This window comes from Rhinolophus ferrumequinum, chromosome 8 (assembly GCF_004115265.2).
Source record: "Rhinolophus ferrumequinum isolate MPI-CBG mRhiFer1 chromosome 8, mRhiFer1_v1.p, whole genome shotgun sequence".
Lineage (NCBI taxonomy): Eukaryota > Metazoa > Chordata > Mammalia > Chiroptera > Rhinolophidae > Rhinolophus > Rhinolophus ferrumequinum.
This window is the reverse complement of record NC_046291.1, coordinates 83,159,552-83,181,904: the sequence shown is the minus strand read 5'-3', so window position 1 is coordinate 83,181,904 and position 22,353 is coordinate 83,159,552. Positions and strand designations below refer to the sequence as shown.

General features: G+C 39.8%; 1 protein-coding gene across 3 annotated transcripts in view; it reads right to left on the bottom strand.

Annotated features, from left to right (window-relative positions):
- Window positions 1-604: 604 nt before the first annotated feature.
- Window positions 605-22,353, bottom strand: part of MAP3K19 (mitogen-activated protein kinase kinase kinase 19) — a 57,426-nt gene continuing 35,677 nt past the window's right edge. The window contains exons 9-14 of one of the 3 annotated variants that reach the window (XM_033111455.1): window positions 22,035-22,294; window positions 14,418-14,461; window positions 10,397-12,829; window positions 7,804-7,947; window positions 6,159-6,856; window positions 605-1,959 (exon numbers count right to left, since the gene is read on the bottom strand). In XM_033111455.1, the coding sequence (XP_032967346.1) occupies window positions 1,893-1,959; window positions 6,159-6,856; window positions 7,804-7,947; window positions 10,397-12,829; window positions 14,418-14,461; window positions 22,035-22,294 (3,646 nt within the window). In that variant the 3' untranslated portion in view covers window positions 605-1,892. Of the gene's footprint in view, window positions 1,960-6,158; window positions 6,857-7,803; window positions 7,948-10,396; window positions 12,830-14,417; window positions 14,462-22,034; window positions 22,295-22,353 lie in introns of those variants that run through there. The other 2 variants (XM_033111456.1, XM_033111457.1) reach the window with 2 other exon arrangements.

Genomic DNA, 22,353 nt, shown 5'->3' with positions numbered 1-22,353 from the left:
CAGACCCTCGTCCTCCTAAAGGAAGCTGTAAAGGGGGCAAACATCTGAGTGACAATAACAGCATAATTCCAGTCTGCCATCTTTAAACACAATGACCAGCAAAACAACAGAAAGCTCTTTGGACCAAGGCTTGCCTACTGAGACTAAAGTTTTGAAGGTTCTGTTTAATATTCCAGACTGTTCAGAATCTTACTTATTCACACCAAAGTCGTGTGTCCATTACTGTGATTTGCATACATTGCTATAAACATACCTTATTGCCCATAAGGTTTAATTGGCTTGAATGTAAATAGTTAATTGCTCCAAAGTCATATATAACCATTTAGATTTTAAAGAACACTGAAGATCCCAACTAAAATTTTAAAAATATGTAATAAGCCCTACTTTAACAAAATGGTTCAGGTTATTTATGTTGATAATCCAAGTACAGGAATACCTTGGAGATATTCCAGGTTCGGTTTTACAGCACCCAAATAAACCAAGTCATAATCTTTTTGCTGATGGAGGGTCTTGCATTCAATTTATTAAAAATGCAACATCTATGGGGCACAATAGAGCAAAGTGCAATAAAATGAGGTATGCTTATAAGTAAAATAAGAGACATACCCCTTAAATTTCTATCAAATAATGAGAAAAGAACTGTACAAATTGAAGAGAAAGGTGGAAGATATACCCACAAAGACCCATCTAAACATATTGGCCAAAGTAAAATGTGTTCTATCTCATATGGACTGCTTTTCACGTTTATTTCTCAAAAGTTTGAAGCAGCAGTTCGATTTTAACAAAGCCTGCCAACTGGTGTTAGAATATACCTAAAATTAGTTTGGAGTTGTACCATCTTGAAATTTTTTTTTTAAAAAAATCCGTATGTAGACATAGCTTAAAACAATAGGAGTCAATGAAATTTAGATGCATGAGGTGACAGCAATGGAAATCTTACTAAAATGCTTCATCCACCAACTTAAAATAAGGGCTTGTAATAATTTTGACAACTTGTCTGTGTTCAGTTTTGTGAAGTTTACCAATGTGCTAGAAATGAAAGGGACATCTGGGGATGTCCTTCCTTCAGGTAAAGTGAGCAAAGTGCCCTGAAAACGTTTATATGCTGACCCACGCTCTCCTTACCTGATCTAGCTTTTATCCTTCCAAAGTTATACTAAGACAGGTAGCTTTTATCCTACCTGGCTTAGGTTTTGTTAGTTCTAGATGTGGTAATGACCTAATTCACTCTGCAAATAAGTGAAGACCTCAATTCATAACTTGAAATTACAGGGAAAACAGCCTGAGGTTTATGAAGCCACCTTAAATAACCCAGCTTTTTGTAGGTGGAGACTTCTGAGGAGTGTGGGGACCCTCTGATAATGAAATACCCAGGCCCTTAGCTCTTCCTTTTAACCTTGAAGCTCCTGTAATCTGCAAGTTTAAGACTGCCGCCAAAGTAAGCAGAATCTAGCACCTCTCTACTCCTTTTAACTTCTTACCTTTCTTAAGTCCCCTTTATAAAACCTAGATAAGCGTTCTGACATACCAAGCAGGAAAACTTCTTTTGTTTTTACAATTTATTTTAAAACTAATGACATTAAAATTGACGGGCCAAAAATGAAATATTGTAAAAGCAATAGAGATTATAGTTCCTGGATAGTCAAAACTGTAAACACTGGAATAGGTTTCTTTGTTACTGTTTAAGAAAATTTTTTCACATATATAAGTAATTGTGCCTGAAGCTTGAGGAGACTAGTATGCAACAAACTTTTCAGTTAGTGACACTACAGGATCTGGTTAAATTGGATTAGATTGGCTTTCCAGTAGGAAAACAAGGGTCCCTTCACCATCATCCCCACAATGAAGTAATATCAGTATCTATAATGCAAGTGGAAAGTCTTGATGTATGTTTAGTGATTTCTCTTCAAGAAGGAGTGTTTCAGGAGCTGAACAGCAGAAGGTCGCTCATGCTGGTCCCTAAGAAGGGAAAAACACATTAGAAGCAACGCCCAATAACGTGCCTACCAACTAGACCTACTTGACTCAAAATGCCAACTTTAAGATGAAAGTACAGCCTCTGCCAGTCAGACGGGTTGAGTCCAGGCTCCAGTTTTCAGCTGTGATCATAGGCAAGTGACTCATACTCTTTCCTCATCAGTAAAACAGGGATAACAATAACTCTGGAGAATTGAATAATACCACTTTTAAACAGTGTCTGGCACATAATAAGTGTTCAAAAAATAGTAAACATTATGATTAAAAAGTAGACCCTCTTTTTTCATTGCGGTTTTGTTTAATGTGTTTGGGGAATACTTTATACACAAGTAAAATTGACACTTAGATGTGCCGACTAACGCACTTTTAAGTAACATTCAATTTACTTTTAAAATTTCAAGGCACTGCAATCCAGAATTGAAAAGCCGTTAAGAAGGAGACATTTTAATGTGCTTTGGTGATTAATTGAAATAATCCCATTTGGGGACTCTTGGAAGAACATAAAGTAAAGGGAGACAGTTGTTCAATTAGTACAATTGTGGTTTTGTTGCCAATGAACCAATCAATGAACTACTGACCCAGTCAATAGTTACCCGCAATGACCTACCATGTTTCCCCGAAAATAAGCCCTCGCATGATTTTTCAGGATGACATGCCCTGAACATAAGCCCTAATGCGTCTTTTGGAGCAAAAATTAATATAAGACCCAGTCTTATTTTTGAGGAAACATGGTATTGCAAAAGCATTCTTTTGGTTAAATTGGCTATCTTGGGATAATTTTGGAAGCAAATGACCAACAAGAATAACCCAGGTGAAAATGGAAATAAAAATAAAATACTTTAAAAATAAAGTGATGATAAATCATTGTGAAATAAAGACCTCTCTCCTCCTCGAGGCTCTTTCTCAAAAATATGCAGTAATCTCTCCAAAAATCCTTTCCTTAGTCTAGCTACCATGTCCAGCTGCCATCCTATTTCTCCTATTCCTGCCAAATTTCCCTAACATAACCAAATACAATGACTTTTTTTTCAACATTCATTGTCTTAAATCCTTAGCCATTTGGCCTACTCTTCTTCATATAGAAATTGCCCTCTTGAAATTAACCATGACCTTCTCATTACGAAATTTAATGAGCTCATCTTCCTTGTATCTCTGTAGCATTTGAAGTATTCACCATGCCCTCCATCCTGAAACGATCTCTGCCCAGACAGGAAAAAATGTTCTTTTGATTCTTCTACCTCAGGGGCAACCCCCTTCCCTCCTCCTTTCTCTCCTGCCCTCCCTCCCTCCCTTCCTTTTTTTCCATTTATGTGTTAGACTTGATACTGTATATTGTTATCTTCTCCCATGAGCATTTTTAAAAACATTATCCTCAGCCCTCTAGTTTTTTCATGACTATAGCTACCAGCCTTATAATTTTCAAATACATACCTCCTATCTTAATTGCTTTCCTGAGCTCCAGTGTCGTAGCTTTAAATGCTTCCTTAGTGTAGGCTGTAAGCTGACATGGGCCTTGCAGCCTGCAAGGTCATTCCCATGGGAAGCCTCGCCTCAACATCTTCCCAGAAAGTACAAGATAACACTAATGCAGCCCCAGACATACAAACTTGCCAATACACAAAACAAAATTTTCTACTGATAACCTGCTTGTTCTGCTAATACTTGTTCGTATAGCCAACTGTTCTAAGACTGTATATAAACTGTGTGTGAAACAGACTGCGCCACTGCTCCGCCATCCGTGGATGGTGGACCTCCCAATCCCAGCTTTCCTGTCTCTGCATCTTTTCTCAATCTCCTCGCCCTTCCCCCTCGGGCTGAGCCCTCCTGGCTGCATGGGCTGAGGCACTTAGATGAAGGGGACCCTCTTCACCTTCCTCTCTTGTTCCTGTTTCATGACTTTCTATTATAATTTCTTCTATTTTCAGATTCAAAACCATGAAATCCTATCATCCTCTATCACCAAGTCCTGATTCACCTTCCCCTAAAATGTTCTGGAATCCTCTTTACAGTCCCACCACCATCAGAAGTCCAAGCTCTGGATTCCTGCATGACCTAGTCTCAAGCAGCCTCTATTCGAGGTCTTTCAATGCACTGCCATCTGACCTGCCTTCCAAAAGACTTTGTTTTTCACGGCATTCTCTACCCCAAATGTTTTCCAGGCCCCTGCTGCTCACTGCTTGTGTAACAAAGCTAACCTCCTTGGCCTGTCTTTTCAGAACTTTCAGACTGCCCTTGGGAACACCCCTACCCTTGCTTCTTACTGCTCCCTGAAATTCATTTCTTTTCTGTTCAATCCTTGTTCCTAGTCTCTATCTCATCATCTCTACTTCTGAATCTTTAAAAGTGCCTTACCCCTTTATTTCTGACTATCCACACTCCAAGGAGTATTGTCATAGACATCAAGTGAGATTCTAGAATCCTTAGGGTCTTTGCCATAGATTTTCAGGAGGTAATTATATGCTTGTATATGACAGAAATTAGGTGCAGTGTATTAGCATTCTCCCTAATAGTTACTGACTGTGGAGCTCTAATTACGTACCCCATACTCCACTAAGCAATTTGCATACACCATTTCACTTAACCTTCACAACAACCCTATAAATTCATTATCTGTGGTGAGAGTTGTGTGTTGCTTAGTTTATGAAGCAATAGTTCAAAAGGAGAGCCATAAGAAAGATTCTACCCTTTCTCTTTAAATTTCATGAGTAATAACAACTTGAAAAAAATGACAATAGCACGTAGTTTCTATGGATCAATAATAGACAATTATTCAATTCAGAGCAAAGCAACTACAGTAGTTTTAAGAGCTAAGCCCAGTCTCCCAAACTAGTACTGGTCCACATGATATTCCTAACACCTTCACGTCCTATTTGTGGTTTTTGGGGGGAGGAAGGGGCAGCTCTGGGGCTCTGCCCACAAAATCAATACTGGAACACCTATGGTGTCTCTGCATCGAGGGATGCACAAAACTGCATGCCTGGAGTTTGTGGACCTGCCCTGGCCTCTGTGATCCCCTGAAATCAACCAGGACAGGCTGATACACATGTGCTGGGAGAGAGAGAGAGAGACAGGGAGACCTGTGGTTCCGAGATTCATTGAGAAAGACAGAATGAACCCCCTGGATGCCATATATGCTTGCTGAAAGCTGGGGCACTGGAATTTTTCATCTAGGGATAAGAAAGCATGCTTCCTCGAAAGGCCAAAACTTGTGTTTGGGCCTCCGGCCTTCCTCATCCCGTAACGTATCTAAATGTTGAGCCTCACTAGGTGGGTAGATTTTATGCTGTTCTATATCATCCTAGAGGCTAGGTGGGTGGGCTCCAACACCCCCACCTTACTCTTTAGTTCTTGCCACACACCCAGCCACCCCGTCACACATTTTAAAAAGAACCATCTCTCCACTTTTACACTTTATTTTTTGAATTAAGATTTAGTATGAGCAGAGAGTACCTGGCTAAGAAAAGTTTGAAAACCACACAAGTGGGTAATATCTAAGGTCCCTTACAGTTCTAACATTTTACCCAGAGTTTTATTCCATGGATACCAAGGGGGCATCAGAACAGAAAACAGGCAACTTTCTGGGGCTTCTCTTCTACCTCACTTGATGCTTGAAATGTTCCAGGTAGAGATTTGTTTCTTTGTCTTAAAATGTTCACCCTCACTTTAAATGTAAGTACTTCTGGGGGAACCAAAGCATTAAATGTCAGTCATCAATCAATCCCTCAATATGAATGAATTTCTCACATATACTTTCCTGAGAGCTGTTTCTAGGAAGAAAATGAGAACACTGGTTTCCTGAGAAGGAAGGCAGCCTAGGAAAGGGAAACCTAAGCATAATTGATGTCATTTTACCTTAGCCAGTCCCTGGGATGATGTCCCGTGGGTAAATAAGTAGATCTTCAGCAATTTTTGCATATCCTTGACTTGGGGAAGAATTGTTGGGACCTGATAAGACCTCTAACTACGGCATTTTGTTTCTACTTGAAGCATTAACCTCCCTTGTACCCTGAACACAATCACCCACTATGGCTAGTGATGACTCCTGGCACAAAATCACTCCCTACTTGACTTCATGGGACAGGTGGAGAGCTTTGACTAGGTCACAAATTACAGGGGAAATGTCAGCTACTTGGATTCTCTGGGACTTTATCCTCCTCCTCCTCCTGCCTTCAATTTCTTACCTTGTTAGGCACACACGCACGAAGTCTGCTGCGTTTTCTGAGAAGTGTTCCGGCAAAGGAGGCATCAGCCCTCGGTGCGCTCCGATGTAAAACATGGCCGCCATTCTGTCCATGGACGCGAGTGGAGGCTTCCCTGTGGCCATCTCAAACACAGTGCAGCCAATGCTCCAGATGTCCGACTTCCTTCCGTAGCCGGACTCGTTGATGACTTCGGGGGCCATCCAATATGGCGTCCCATGCATGGACTTGAGCATGTCGCTGTGTGTGCCATTTAAGCCAGCCCAGGCCAAACGTTTGGCACAGCCAAAGTCGATCAGCTTTATTATTCCTGTGGGCATGAGCATGACATTATTTCCTTTGATATCTCGATGCACCACACAGTTCTCATGGAGATAAGCAATGCCTTGCAAAATTTGTTTTGTATATTTACAGAACACCATCTCAGGCAACGGCCCAAAACGATTGATAATACTAGAGATGGAGCCACCGGGAACAAACTCCATGAAAATGCTTACAGTGTTCTCTTCCAAGCATGTCCCCAGATAGGCCACAATGTTGACATGTTTCAATGCTTTGAGCAAATCCACTTCTTCTTGCAGTTTCTGATATTCTTTTTCAGTAGCTAATTTATCAGAGGTATCCAAAGCCACCTGTTTTACAGCTATTAGCTGTCCTTGGCTAGTTAGACCACAATATACCTAGAAGAAAACCAACACCTTATGATTAAATATAATCCAGTGTTTCAATGGAGCCAAAGTGGGAACGAGCAGCATGATGAATGGTTATCATAATGGCTTGGAGTCAGGTGGCCTGGACGGGTTAGAATCCTGGCTTCACCATTGGGTACGTTGTATACTCTTTTTGACTTCAGTTTTTCTCATCTATAAAACCGAACTAACAATACTTACCTCACAGATATCTATGATGACTACATGAGATGGTGGTTTGGGAAAGCTCCTCACCTAATAAATGAAATAGGGCTATTTCAGCACTAAGGAGAGAGAGGAAGGCAGGTCTTGAGACAATTCAGCAGTCACCCTTGTCATGGGATTTCAGTGGTTTCATGTCTTCCCACCTTCTCACTCATTCCTGAAATGTCCGCAACTAGAAATGTAACATGTTATGTTTGGGGGTTCAGTCTTTTCTTTACCAATCGATGTAAACAGGACTTTAGGTGATCTTTTATGTGATTCACAAAATGTAAGGAGCGTCTTTGTTTTTGCCACTCAGCAATGGTTCTCCCAACTTCTGGTAACATATACTGACCTACTGAACAGAGAGACTTCTTTCCCAGTGGATTTGGACCTAGGAGGATGAGAGGCTAGAAATGCAATGGCTATTGTACCACCACATGGGGCCTGAGAATGAGAGTTGGAAGGAGAAACGATGACATTGTTTGGCCCCTGAAACCTCTGGAGTAGGGAGCCAGACCTACTCCAGATCCTTCAGTTACATAAAGTAGTGAGCGTCCTTTTCCTTAAGCTGGTTTGGATTGGGTTTCCTGTTACTTGCAACTGAAAGAGTTCTAAGTAAAAGAGTATGATGGGGAGTGGGGAAGGGAGGACTCACAGGGAGGTTAAGGAAGAGGGAGGGGTCAAGGAGGAGTCGGAATTTTTGGTGTCATCTTGTTTCCTATTTAACTTACTGTGCCATAGGCTCCCTTCCCAAGGATCTCACCCTTGGTCCACAGGATAGGTTCTTCATACTTTAAACTATTTTCAGAAAATACCTTCTTTTCATTGAGAAAATTCTCCTCCTTGTCATATATCCTGAACCCATTATTATGTCTCTGGAAGAATGAGACAAAAGAAAAGTCACCATTAAACTCTGAGTCATTGGGATGGAGAGAAGAAGTGAAGAGTAGAGTCGAATCTCACTGTCTTCTAACTTTGAATCACCTACCGTGTTTCCCCGAAGATAAGAAAGACCTAGCCAGACAATCAGCTCTAAGGTGTCTTTTGGAGCAAAAAATAATATAATTAATTGTATAAATTATAATTAATATAATATAATACCAGGTCTTATATTAAGTTTTGCTCCAAAAGATGCGATAGAGCTGATTGTCTGGCTAGGTCTTATTTTCGGGGAAACACGGTAACTAAAGAAAGCCAGATATGTACTCCTAACCAATCACATAGGACGCTCCTTCTAGTTAGCCTGTCTACAGCTTCCCCATGCCAACAGCCTCCAATCAGGTCATACCTGAAAACTTCCCTTTTTACCACTATAAAGCTTTCCCACTTCTCTGTCTGCCTTTGAGTAGCTGCGAAATGCAAGTGATGGCAGCTGACTCCTTTGCTATAGTGAGCTTTGAATAAATAGCCTGTGTCTGTTCTTCCTTTATTTCCACAACACACACACACACACACACACACACACACACACACACACACATATACATAAGCCTATATGCACACACTTATATACACATTTACACATGAACATACTCTGTCTCTCATGACACCCACACTCAGCCATAACAAGCAAGCCTAGTGGTCAAGACCAGGTGCAATAGACTGAAGATCCATGGCCCTCTAGATCCTTGATACTCAAAGGACAATCTACAGACAGCTGGATCAACATCACCTTGGAGCATGTTAGATATGCAGAATCTCAGGCCCAGACATACTGCATCAGTGTCTACATTTTAACGTGATCCCCAAGAGGTTTGCATTTGCAGTAAACTTTGAGAGGCCTTGCCCTAGGAGTCAGGAAACAAGTGTCTCTTTGTAAAACTTAGATCATGTTTTCCAACTGGTCAATCAGGACAAAAATGTTTTGTTTTGATCCTCTCTATTCTTAAAAATAAATAAATGACGATGATGATGATGCAAAGACATGGTGAAGGCCCTTCACGAACAAGACGTCCTACAGGGTCACCTTCCTTGCGAATGAGCATGCTTGCCTCCAAAGGGCCGTCTGCGTTGCTCCTCTCAATCCTTTCACATTTCTATCTAAACTGAAATTTAAGGACTGCTTGGAAAAGAAAAGGTCACCAAAGGTCAGTTTTTGAGTCCATGACTGCAGGGTGGGGAGTTATGGGCCAATTATATTTACTAGCTTGTTTGTTTTCCTTCAGTTTGAATGGCAGAGCAGGAAACCCACCTCAGACACACAGACACACACATACCCCCATTTCCCACCAGGGCCTGAAGGCCTCTCTGAATCACAATTTACCTCCCAGGAGAGACCAAGATCACCATGAAGGTAGAGCTGGCTTCTTAGGACAATGAATATCTTCACTGTGATGAAGTGATTAAGGCTGTGAGACTGCAATCAGAATGCCTGGCCCCACCATTCTAACTGTGTGACTTTCTAAACCTCAATTTCCTCATCTGCAAAATGGGGACTTGTTAGTACCTTTAGTAATCTATCTCATAGAGCTGTTATGAAGCATATAAAGGAGACAATGATGCATCTTGCTCATAAGTTCTTAATAAACCGAGTTTGAGTATAATTATTTACCTAGTGTATTCTTCTGATCGTCTAATTATTCCTGATCCTGATATACTGTGACATAAACTGAATTAGCACTTAATAAGTAATATTTCAGGTAAACCTACTCTTTCTGTCTTTAAAATTTGAGTAGAACAGGAGGCTCACGTGCTTCAGTGAGAACTAAGACAAACACAACCCACTTAGTGATATCCTCTGCAGCCCCCACTCCCATGACAAACAAATTTTTTTAAAAATTTTTTTCAGGATTGTTGCTTATGCTTCCTTGAGAGCAATGGCTAAGTCTTGTATCCCACCACGTCTCTAATTCGTAGCCCAGTTCCAGAAACACAGTCGGCATCAATATTTTTGTGTTAAAATAGTGAACTAGATAGTGAGCCACTTCAGGGCTGTGTTCATTTCTTTCTATCTCACAAAACATTGAACAATGTTTTATCCATAATTATCTCTCTGCTGATATTTGTTAATTGAAAACTTCATCACTGTATAAACTATTAACCTGTTTTAATAAATAGTTTTACTATATTAATGTACTCAAAAGGATTCCATTGCAGTGTCCGGGAAGTAAGTAAATTCCAGAAGTAAGGCGGCATAATGAAAACATCTTAGCCTGAGAGTCAGGGTATCTGGATTCCAAACTTGCAAGCCAGCAATGAGACTTGGATGAAATTATTTAATTGTTTAGAGTTTCTGATTCCTGCTTTGAAAATAAGGGGTTTGAACCACATTGTCTCTAAGGTCCTTTCCCACCCCAGTGAATCGCTGACTCTAATTATACCAACCTGTGTTTGGACATTCGTTGTCTCTCTGCCCAATTCTTGCATGGTATTTCCTCTCCTACTGAAGACAAGATTTAGGTTTTCAGGATCTGTTTCATTGGCCATTATCTGGCAAGGGTTGTTATCTTTCTCATCAAGAGCTAATAGTTCTGCAGCTAGACACCCTAATAGTTCATCTGTCAATTCTTCATTCTTTATAGAGTCTAGTGTTTCTTGGGAAATTGAATTTGCATCATTTATACTTTTCCCAAACATTTGGTGTGTAATTGTCTTATTACCTAACCAATCATGATCCAAAGAATGTGCCCAAAGTTGATATGCTTGGGAAGATGCACTTTCTTGTCCCTCTTGGAAAATAAGTGTTTTAGAATTCCCTGAGACACTGTCAAACTCGACATCATTAGTAAAAATTTGGTTGGCATTTATTTTACCAAGAGATGCTGTATTCTGCTTTTCTTGCAGTACATGCTTGTTGGAACTCTTCTCGCTGGGCACTGCCCAGCTGTTTTCCAAAAGGTACATCTGGTGACGTACCTCTTCAAGTTCATGCAGGTCTCTGAGGCTTGTGGCAAGTATCTGATTGTTAGAAATGTCTCCTTCATCTGCAGACTCTTCCATAGAGACTTCTTCAGCAATGGACAAACCTGAGACAGGAAGGAATTCGTTCTGTTCAATTGACTGCTCATGGGTCTGAGCAAAGTTCACGGGCTGAACTTCATCTTTGGAAGATAGAAAGTCATTTCCTGAAGACTTTACCTGCCACTCTAGTTCTGAAATACCACCACCATTTTCAATGTCTTGTAGGTTGCTACCTACGGCCTTACAACCCTTTTCTTTAAAAATCAAACTTGTGTGCTTTTGTTTAATTCCAAGCAAAGCCTTTGGGGGTTTAGCATGTGGTCTTTTCTGAGAAAGTCTTGCTCTGCTATTGCTGCTCCTCTCATTGTGTGAAGATCGGCATTTATTGGTGATACATCTGCCTGATGGAGCTGAGCATATCTCTCGGTAATGTTTGTTTTCATGCCGTTCAGCCTCTCGCATGTGACAATAAACAGGGGTCCCAAACATTTCATAGATTCCAGGTCCATTAGCAGTTGAATTGATTTCTTTGAACATGTCACTATACTTAAGATCTAGGTAATTTAGTCTTGGCTCTGTTGGTTGAATAGGGAGAGGAACTGAAGACATTTTTGTTCCTGGATTTTTACAGATGCAAGGAAATGACTGCTTTTTAGGTTTCAGAGCCCGGTAAGTTGATTGCTTCTTTTCTATCTGTGGCATTCTCCTTTGAAACTTTGGTGATTGCCGAGGTCTGGGGTCAACAATCCCCAAAGCAGGGAAAATCTGAGTTTTAATACTTGTTTTATGCATGGTGGGCTTAATGGAACTGTCAATGGAAATCATGAAATTCTGAGGTGTCCTGTGACTGTTCTTGGTTTTTGAATCCAACTTATTTCTGTGGTTTTTCATCTTATGCATGTCATTTTCTTGGTGTGCAAGTATGTTGAAGCTATTGTTGTTACGAAAGGTGCCCTTTCTTTTTTGGAGGCTTGGTTTGGCTATTGCCGGTTCCTTGGGAGGTCCATCTCCAGGGAAAGTGACGTGGATAAGAGGCACCATCCCATTCATTTCTGGTTTGGTTGCCTCTGGTATTGACATTTTTGTGTGTGTCTCCATGCCGTTATGATCTTCTGGGAGCTTTTCAATGGGGCCATCAGGGACTACATTGGATAAACTTTTAAGTACAGTAAACTCTTCTAAAATATGATTTGGCTCAATTACTTCACCTTTATATACTGAAGCACTTTTTGAATCAGCTTTATCATTTCTAGTCTCTTTATCCTTTAGAGTTATCTCTGACTGCTGGGCTTCTTGGAACTTGATTTGTATGGTGCATCCAGCTTCTGAATTTTGTTTATAGTTTCTGGCTACTGAACCCTCCTCATTTCCTAATGAAAAATGTTGAGAGTGTTCTTCTGTTTTCCTCATTTCACTACCATGGCAGTCAATATCCACTTCCCTATCTGTAGGAAAACTTCTTTCCTTAAAATTCTCGAAGGACACTGAAGACTGCCCTTTTTCGCAGTGAGAGATTTGAATTTTGTCACATTCTTCTGTTGCCTTAGATTTCCTATTCTCCTCCATCTCCAGGTGTTGTCTGTGATGGTTAGCCTTCCAAAAAGAGCACATGTTTCTAGACCAAATAAAGTTATCAGAAGACCTGAGGGTCTGATCCACAAACACCTTCGGTGGGGCTTCCTGTTGCTTGTTTGATGGTCTAAACTCATCAGATTGACTAACAGACTCTGAGAATGTAGGCACGAAGGATACGACATTTGGGATATTTCTTTCTCTCTCTTTTTGATCCTTGTGATTTGGGGGAATAGTAAGGAGACCAGGTCTCATGGGCAAGAATGACAATGGTGGCAGAGGGAGCTAAAAGGAAAGAGAAAAAGCTAATGATCACTGAGACATATATGCATATCATGTTAACTCATTTAAAGTAATCTGAAGAGATTCTACACTTCTCTTAGGAAGGTCTTGTACTTAGGAGGCACAAAGCTACCCTGGAGATAATGATTTAGAAGCTAAAAACTCATTCCCAAACTAAGATGATCATAGCTACAAAGGTTCATGGTTATATATTTAAAAGAAAGGCCAAATAATGTAAACATTAGAAATTTATGATGAGGGGGTGACCAGTTAGCTCAGTTGGTTAGAGGACGGTGCTCTTAACAACAAGGTTGCCAGTTCAATCCCTACATGGGCCACTATAGATGCACCCTCCACAATAGATTGAAACAACTACTTGACTTGGAGCTGATGGGTCCTGGAAAAGCACACTTAAATAAATAATTAAAAAGAAAATTATGATGAGACATTTTATTTTTCTTCTCTTTTCTTGTTCTGCTCCACAGAGTTGATTGAGATATTTAAAATTCCCACTTAGACCAGATTAAAATTGCTGTTCACATTTACTTCAACAATGATCATTAGATTACAGACTAACTCAGAATTTGTATCCAGAACACAACTACTCCTCATTGTTTTGCTGAACTGTTTTGTTGAGTGTGGCTTTTAAATGTGCCACACTATACACTTGAAAGTTAGCGACGCTGATGGTTTTAAATTCTCCTTTGCCCTCCCAACTGTTTTCAAACTAAGCTAGTTTTTGTTATTATCAACCTCTAGAGGTCAGTGTAACACAATATATAATATTCAGCTGTCTGGTCATTAAGTTATAAACTCTTTATGCTTCTTTTCAGTGAAGACTTTTCTTGGGTATACAGATTTAATACCTAATTATATCAGAATATTTATGGACTGGATCTTAAGTAGTAATTGAGAGCTATGTGTTTCATTCTCATTCTATTGCCACCTGTGTGTAAGAAGAAAGGAAAAGGATAGGAACCTGACACTAGAAATGTATGCATTAGAATCAGGTGAGATGCAAGGTAATCCCCCACTTTTATTGCCTAAATGATTTTCTTTAATTTCTAAAAAATAACAGGAAATAAACTTCTCCCTAATAGCAGCGCTTTTTTTTTTTTTTTTTTTTTTTTTGGCCAATGAACTATTTCTTACAATACTAAGCAGTACCTATGCATTTCCTCAAAGGCACCTATATACAAAAGAGTTAGATAGTTGATAGGCGATAGAATTGCAAGGATCTTTCTAAATGCTTTACTTACAAATTAGACAACTAGGAAAATCCTTCCACCACTGGAAAAGAGAATAGCCTAATTTCTAGATATGCTATAAGAAGACAGGCTAAAATATGTCTAAGAGAGCTACTCATCTCATTATGTAGAGAACAGGAAACACCCCAGTAAAGAAATGTACACGCCAACGTATAATTTCCCCAGAAATTATTGGCTACTCTATAAACTATGTGTGAGTTATTGTTTTTCCAAGGTATAATTACTAAAGATTATGGTTCTGAGTTCTTTGATGGAGTTAGTCTCTAACAACAAAAGTTCTTTGGTATTAATCCTTAAGTCAATAATGCTAAAACTAATCTTACCTCAGTTCTTCGGCTATTGTACTTCATATCAGAGGTAGAAAAATCTATAACAAGAAAAAATAATAAAAATTAGATATTCTTAATAGAAGAGTGAACACAGTCAGCCTTAAACCTGAGTTTGGGGACGGAATGATCTTGGTGCTGCGGCTTAAAAAAATAAAAACTAAGAGTTAATCCAGGAGTAATCCATATGGAAGTGGTTGTGGTATAATTAGACAAAAGTAAAGGTTACTTCCACTTAAAGGTGGTTCTTTCTTGTCATATATAATGTTGTTTCACACATACATGTATGTTACATATATGTTTCACATATATAACATTTGTATATATGTTGATATATAGTTATATATTTACATTTATATTTATATTTATATTCTATCAGGAAATATGAGATCTCTGGATCAGAGAACAGAGCATTTATTATTCACAGGGCATCATAGCACCAGTTCCCCACACCCTAGTTCCACACAGGACAATGCATTGAGAGCCAGATGTTTACCTGCACATTTTGTAGGGTTGCACCACAGGAATGAACCGTGCAATTATGAGACTCAGAGCTTATATACAGAGGGTGCCAAAAAAAATGTATACACATTTTAAGAAAGGAAAAAAAATTGTATTAAAATTGTAATACTCAATATATACCGATAACAAAAGATGAATACAAGTCATGGGTATACATATTTTTGGCGCCCCCGGTAGAGTATTTGGCACTTCACCCCATCTTTCCCTCCCTAGAAAGAGAGAACATTACTATGAAATGTAAACAAATGTCTCCAGGAGAAAGGGGAAATGTGTCTCTGGGCTTTGTTACCCTAGAATGTAAGTAAACAGCTCCTGGGGAAATAAGTCTCTGAATCTCTCTGGAGCAATACACTGTCTCTCATTTCCAAGACGTGTATCCTTCAATCATCTTTTAACCTAGTTTCCCAGTGCCTTTTGCTCAGAAACACTGGAATGTGCAGAAATGTGAAAATATTCATGTATAGTTGTCTCCCAACAGCTGTTTGAACTCAAACATGGATAGATCACAAATTCTGAAGGGGAAGTATGTGGAGGGGAAAGATAGGATTTACTAGGTAGTGTTTGTAAGCCTAGTTGTTGTCATTTTACCAGTAAGTCAGAATGATCCCTAAAACCCCACCCATTGCCACAGCTTGAAACTGAAGCCAAAAGTGCCAATGTGTCCAGAGTCAAAGAAGATCACATAAATGGATGGAATGGGACAGGTGAGGATAGTGGTCAATTGAAATCATGTACCCCAACTAAAGGGATATCCATTGTCAAGTTCTAATTGATATTATCCATTCCAGATGGGTAGTCCATCACTGCTAGATCTCCCAATTGCCTTCTCCCAAGAGAAGGCAGAAACCTGGAGACTTTAGTGAAATCTGCCTCCCACCCCGCTTTATAAATGCTTTGAAGGCTGAACAAAATGTATCTGTGGGTCCATTTTAGCCACTGACTGCTGTTTTGAAATTTCAATTAGAAACAGACCTCTCTAAGATGTAACAGGTACAGACGCCATTCTCAGATGAAAAACAGTCACCTAAGATGAGGCTCCCAATTTGGAGGGGTACAGGCATTCCCCTTAGCCACCCTGGGCCAAGGCACCTCCCCCCAATTCTTTATATATTTATTCAACAAATATTTATTGAGTGCCTACTGAGTGGCCAACACTGTCCCAGATGATGGCAATATACTCATGAACAACAAAGACAAAATTCTTGCCCTCCTAGAGGTCATCTTCTAGAGATTGAGATTTCCTGTTGCAAAGATACTACAAGTTAATACCAGAAATACAACTGAATATAATTTATAGTTGGGTGCATATGTATATCCTCCTGAGTTTAAAGAAAAACCTTTCAGGTATTACTATAAATATTTGGACAAATATTATCCAGTGTTGGTAAGGAATGATGTGTGCTAGAAAGGCCCTCAACATTTCTGGTGAGAGTGCAGATGTAACATCTTTCTGGTAGAAGATTTCCTGGTCAAGATGGCAGAGCAGGTAAACGCTGTGCTTGCATCCTTTCATGATCACATTGAAATTACAGCTAAACTACAGAACAACCATCCCTTTGAACTTCCCTAAAATCTCACAAAGTTTCAAAAACCCCAAACAGATCTGGCCTCAGTGTGTCCCATACCTCTCGCTAAGCAGCCCAAACAGCAGCTGGTCTTGGTTCACAACCTAGCCTTTCCCAGGCACCTTCAAGTCCAGCACAGCTGGTGGATTGCTTCATGGCTCATTTCAGATGGCCCTGGACAGGGCACAGACTGAGGCTACACTTGGCCTGAGGTGGGGCTGGCACACCCAGTGGTGGGCTTCAGACACAGCTGGAGTACCACTGGCTGCCTCCATGGACAAAACACCCAAAGGACAGACTGGGTGGGTACTAAAGCCCTGCTAAAGTGAATTCTGCTCCGTAGGGTCAGCCCTTGTACAACAGCTCCTCCACTATAGTCATGGCCAGTCCTCACAAACAATCAGCCTGAGAATCAATCCTTCCCTTTGACATGCAAACAGCAACCAAGGCTCAACTACAACAGGAGGACACACACAACCCACACAAAGGACACACCTAGAACACCAGGCTCAGGTGACCAGGGAGACTACACCACTATGTTTCACAGGACACCTACCACATAATGCCACTCTACTAAGACCAGGAGTCATAGAAGCCCTACCTAATCCATAGAAACAAACACAGGGAGACAGCCAAAATGGGGAGACAAAGAAACATGTCTCAAATAAAAGAACAGAACAAAGCTCCAGAAAAAGAACTAAACAAAATGGAGACAAGCAGTCTACCAGATGCAAAGTTCAAAACACTGGTCATAAGGATGCTCAATGATCTCAGGAAGAATTTCAACAAAGAGACAGGAAACATAAAAATGGAGATAGAAAACAAAAAAGAACTAGTCAGAAATGAAGAATACAATAACTAAATAAAGAACACTTTAGAAGGAATCAACAGTAGATTAGATGAAGCAGAAGATCGAATCAGCTATTTAGAAGACAAGGTAGCAGAAAACACCCAATCAGAACAAAAAAAGGAAAAACAATCGAAACAAACGAGGCTAATTTAAGGGACCTTTGGGACAACATCAAGCATACCGACATTCACATCTAGGGTTATCAGAAGGAGAAGAGAGAGAGCAAGGAATAGAAAACCCATTTGAAGAAACAATGATGGAAAACTTCTTTAACCTTGTGACGGAAATAGACACACAAGCCCAGGAAGTGCAGAGAGTCCCAAACAAGATGAACTCAAACAGGTCCACACCAACACACATCATAATTCAAATGGCAAAGATTAAAGACAAAGGGAGAATCTTTTTTTTTTTTAAAAGGTTTTTTATTGGGGAAGGGGAACAGTTCTTTATTGGGGAACAGTGTGTACATATGCTGCCTACAAGGTTGCTTCAGATCAAAAGACACACATAGACTGAAAGTAATGGGATGGATAAATAATATATCATGGAAAAAATAAAACTGAGGTAGCAATACTTATACCAGACAAAATAGGCCTTAAAACAAAGGGTATAAGAAGAGACAAAGAACGACACAGTAATCTCACTTCTAGGTATTTATCTGAAGAAACCCAAAACTACTTTGAAGGGACATGTGCATCCATATGTTTATTGCAGCAGTCTTTACAATGGCCAAAATATGGAAGCAACCTGGGTGTCCATCAACAGATGAAAGATAAAAGAAAAGATGGTACATATATACAATGGAATATTATTCATCCATAAAAAAGAATGAAATCTTGCCATCTGCAACAACACAGATGAACTTAGAGGGTATTGTGCTGAGTGGAATAAGTTAGACAGAAAGACAAATGCCATATGATTTCACTTATATGTGGAATCTAAAGAACAAGATAAATGAACAACCAAAACAGAAACAAACTCATAGGTACAGAAAACATTTTGAGGGTTTCCATATGGGAGGGGTTTGGGGACAGGGAGAAAGAGGGGAAGGGATGAAGAAGTACAAATTGGTAGTTACAAAACTGTCATGGGGAAGTAAAGTATAGCATAAGGAATATAGTCAATAATATAATAACTACGTGTAGTGTCCTATGGGTACTAGATTTATAAGGGTGATCACTTTGTATAAGTTATATAAATGTCTAATCACTATGTTGTATACCTGAAACTAATATAATATTGTATGTCAACTATAACTGAAAATTTTTAAAAATTATTTTTAAAGAAAGATCTTTCAGGTAGGTAATTTGGCAATATATGTTGAAAGCCTTTTAAAATGTGTATAAAATTCCAGTTGAAAAATTGAATGTATAAGTTTTCTCCACTCTTTTCACAAACCACACTAAAGGAATTTACTAATGGTAAAGGAATTTAAAAATGTGTAAATAAGAACAACACCCCCCCAAAAAAGAAAAGAACAACAAAACTCCAGAGGATGAAACACCCCAATAAAATTTTTGACAGTGAAAACTGTATGAGTGTAAGTTTTCTCTGTTCTGATCCCTGCCTGCCACAGGCAGAACTCAACAAGAAATAAAAACTGCAGAAAGAAGCAAGAATTGAAGACACCAGGTACCTCTGAAAGTGGGGTTGCAGGTGAGGCTGAATCAAGGGATTGCTTGTAAATCTGTACAAGGAGTCGGTTCCAGATTCTCTGCCCTGCCTAACTAGTCAGGAGTTGTTCTTCTCTGCCAGGAGTTCCTGGCAGACTGCTGGAAGTTTACTCTCTGGAGAGCTTGAAACAAAGATACCAATGAGCTAGGTATAGCTGAGAACAGAAATGGGGTGCTGGAATGAAAATAAGAGGATTAAAGTGAAAGCCTGCACACCGACATGTGAAGCCTCAGCCTTATAATATACAGGCAGCAGCCTGGATTATAAATTTTCCCTCTCTAGGGTAAACTCACCAGGAGAAAAGCCTAGCTATGTACACGGACACCAGGAGAATTCCTCTCCCATCTACCCGGTCTCTGTCCATTCAACAGGCCCCTTGGAGCATGTGGCACTTTTTAGTGCCACCCTCTTAAATACAAATAGATAGTTAAGGATCAAGTAATATGTGAGAAAAACCTCTAAGGTGAAAATACAGAAAACAAAACAAACGTAAAAAAAGAAAAGCGCTCAGAGAAAACAGAGACAATAAAAAACTGTCATTAATGCATCTTTCTCAGGAAGCTACTAGAAAATGTACCCAAGAGGGAGTAAGTAAACCAAAGAAGAGGAAGCCGAGTATCCAGTACACATGGGTCCAACACAGCAAGGAGGCTAAGGGAATTTTCCAGATGATGGTGAAGGAATCCCAGGCAGATAGCTGGTCAGTGGGTCCAAAGACCAAAGCACACAGAGTGAAACAGGAGGGCAGAGGGCTCCAGAAGCAGTCTCCAAACAACAAAAGCCACCAGTGCATCACCTGATGCTCAGCTGCCTGCATTGAGGTGCATTTTACAGGTCCGTCAGAGAGGATGAGGATGACTTAGGGACGGATGTACAGACAGTAAGCAAATAATGAAATGAGGCATTTACTGATGCTGTAATAAATGCAATGTCTCAGAAGAAGGACAATGTATTCATTGCACACTAATGAGCTCAGCTGTGAATAATATTTTACCCAGTCATAAGAATGGAGATATTGAATATTGATTTCTTTTAAACACAAAGATTGAGAAGATTGGGGATTGCCTGTCTGTGAGGAAAGTAATGGGGAGTATTACATCCTAATAGATAAGGTCTAAATTTGAACAATCAAGCAATATCATTATTAATACGTTATTTAGAAATGTAGAAATACGTTTGAGAAGAAATTGTCGTGGAATACTCTTTGTACTTATTATTTTTTATATTTGCTCATCTGTCTTTTCTGAATTCTTCTTAATTGACATATATTGTCTAATTTTTAAAAAATTGTATAATATTAAAACACATTTAAAAAGAGGGGTAAAAATACTGGCCTGGGGAACCCCAATGGATATTTTCAGAAAAGATTGTAGCCCCTGTGGAGCAGCCCCCATGATAGACTACAGACCGAACCATTCCTGTCTAGGTGTCCGTAGTTACTTTTGTTACATCTTCAAGATTCTCTGTGGTTTGGCTGAAGAAGAGGATGTTCCCAAGGTGTGCAATTCAGTCTCTCCTTCCACATTCCCTCCAATTTGTACTTGCACCAACTGCCCCTTCTTTTCTCTAAACCATCTCCACTCCAAGACTAAATATATTTATCCTTTTTATCCTTCATAACTAAAGTGGGACTCAGATGAAAGGTGTGAGCTCTGAACACAGATGGCATGATGCTTAAACACACTGGGTTCAGAGACAGGTGGTCCAGGATTTGAAGCCAGCCTCTGTAATTCCACTAGCTATGTGACGTGGGCACACACACACTTAAACTTCTTAAGCCTCAGTTTCTTCATTTCTAAAACAAATTTGCTAATATGACCTATAGCAGTGCATATGTGTGCCTTGCAATAGTGAGACACTCAATAAACGATTATTGTTGTTATTATTAATTCAATATACACTTTTTAACAATTATGTGCCAGACCTGCTAGGTGCTTGGAGGTGGGATGGTTTTTGCCTTTGTGATCTGGTTGAAGACAGACACATAAATAAAAAGTGACAATTCAACCTGATGAATGTTATAATGCAGATAATGTCAGGATTTTACGGGAGTCCAAAGGAATGGTGACTCATCCAGTCTTTGGGAAGTTCAGGCACTTTCCAGAGGAAGTGGCATTCAAGGACCACAATTCTGGGTCAACTTCACTGTCCAGACCTGATGTTAACACCCTTCCATACAGCCTATCAAAACGCTGCTTCAACATTATGGGAACTGAAACAAGCCAGTCACAAAAGGACAAATATTGTATGATTGCACTTATATGACGTATCTCGAATAACCAAATTCATAGAGACAGAAAGCAGAATAGTGGCTTCCAGGAGTTACGGGGGAGAAGGGGAATGGGAGTTATAATTTAATGGATATAGTGCTTCAGATTATGCCAGATGAAAATGTTCCAGGGATGGATAGTGGTGATGGTTGCACAACAATGTAAATGTATTTAACGCCACTCAACTGTACACTTAAAAATAGTTAAAGTAGTAAATTTCAAGTTATGTACATTTTACCACAATAAAAAACACTTTTAATTAAAAATCAAGCACTGCTTCATTTAAATTTCACCTAAGCACTACCCACCCCCCAAATCCTATAATAATAATTTTATTTTCTTCCTTCGTTTGGTGAAATGCCTCCCAGTTCCCCTGCTGTGCAATCTCCCTCATTGCAGTAAGTTAGCCAATGCACGCAAGGTTTTGGACATGTTTGTCCCTGGTGATTTAGGCTGATTGGTTTAGGACAGTGGTAAGCAAATATCAAAGACAGCATTGCCATAAGGGGAAATGCTGGCATCAGTGCTGCTACCTGGTAAGTCAGTCTTGGGTGGGATAGAGTGGAAACTCAAATCCTGGAGGACAGCGTCCTCAGTGTGGGCCCCGAAAGTTCCCCCAGATAAACACCAACCAAATATGAGTACACGGTAAAGATTTTCAAACACTCAAAAAAAAGATACATATTTGTTGAACGAAGAATAAAGACATGACTATGTAATTAAATGAACTCACCTTCAGATTTTCTTTGCTGGCCCTTCAGAAAGGGAGGAACATCTTCTCTGACGACAGATTTGGAAATGTTTGGTTCCAAGCAAGGTCTTGGCTCCAAAAAGCCCAAGTTTTCATCACAGAGCTCCTTGTAACTTGCCTCTTTCTTCAGAAGTGAAGGCTGCATGCCTGGCATCTTTGTCCTGACGTCCATCATCTTCATTTCATTTGGAAGAGAAGCAGAATGTGCTTGTGCCCGTTCCTGATGCACTGTGGTTGTCTGACTAGAATGTGGAGGAAATGGTTTGATTTAAAACTCGTTCCCATGTCTCCTGCATCGCCA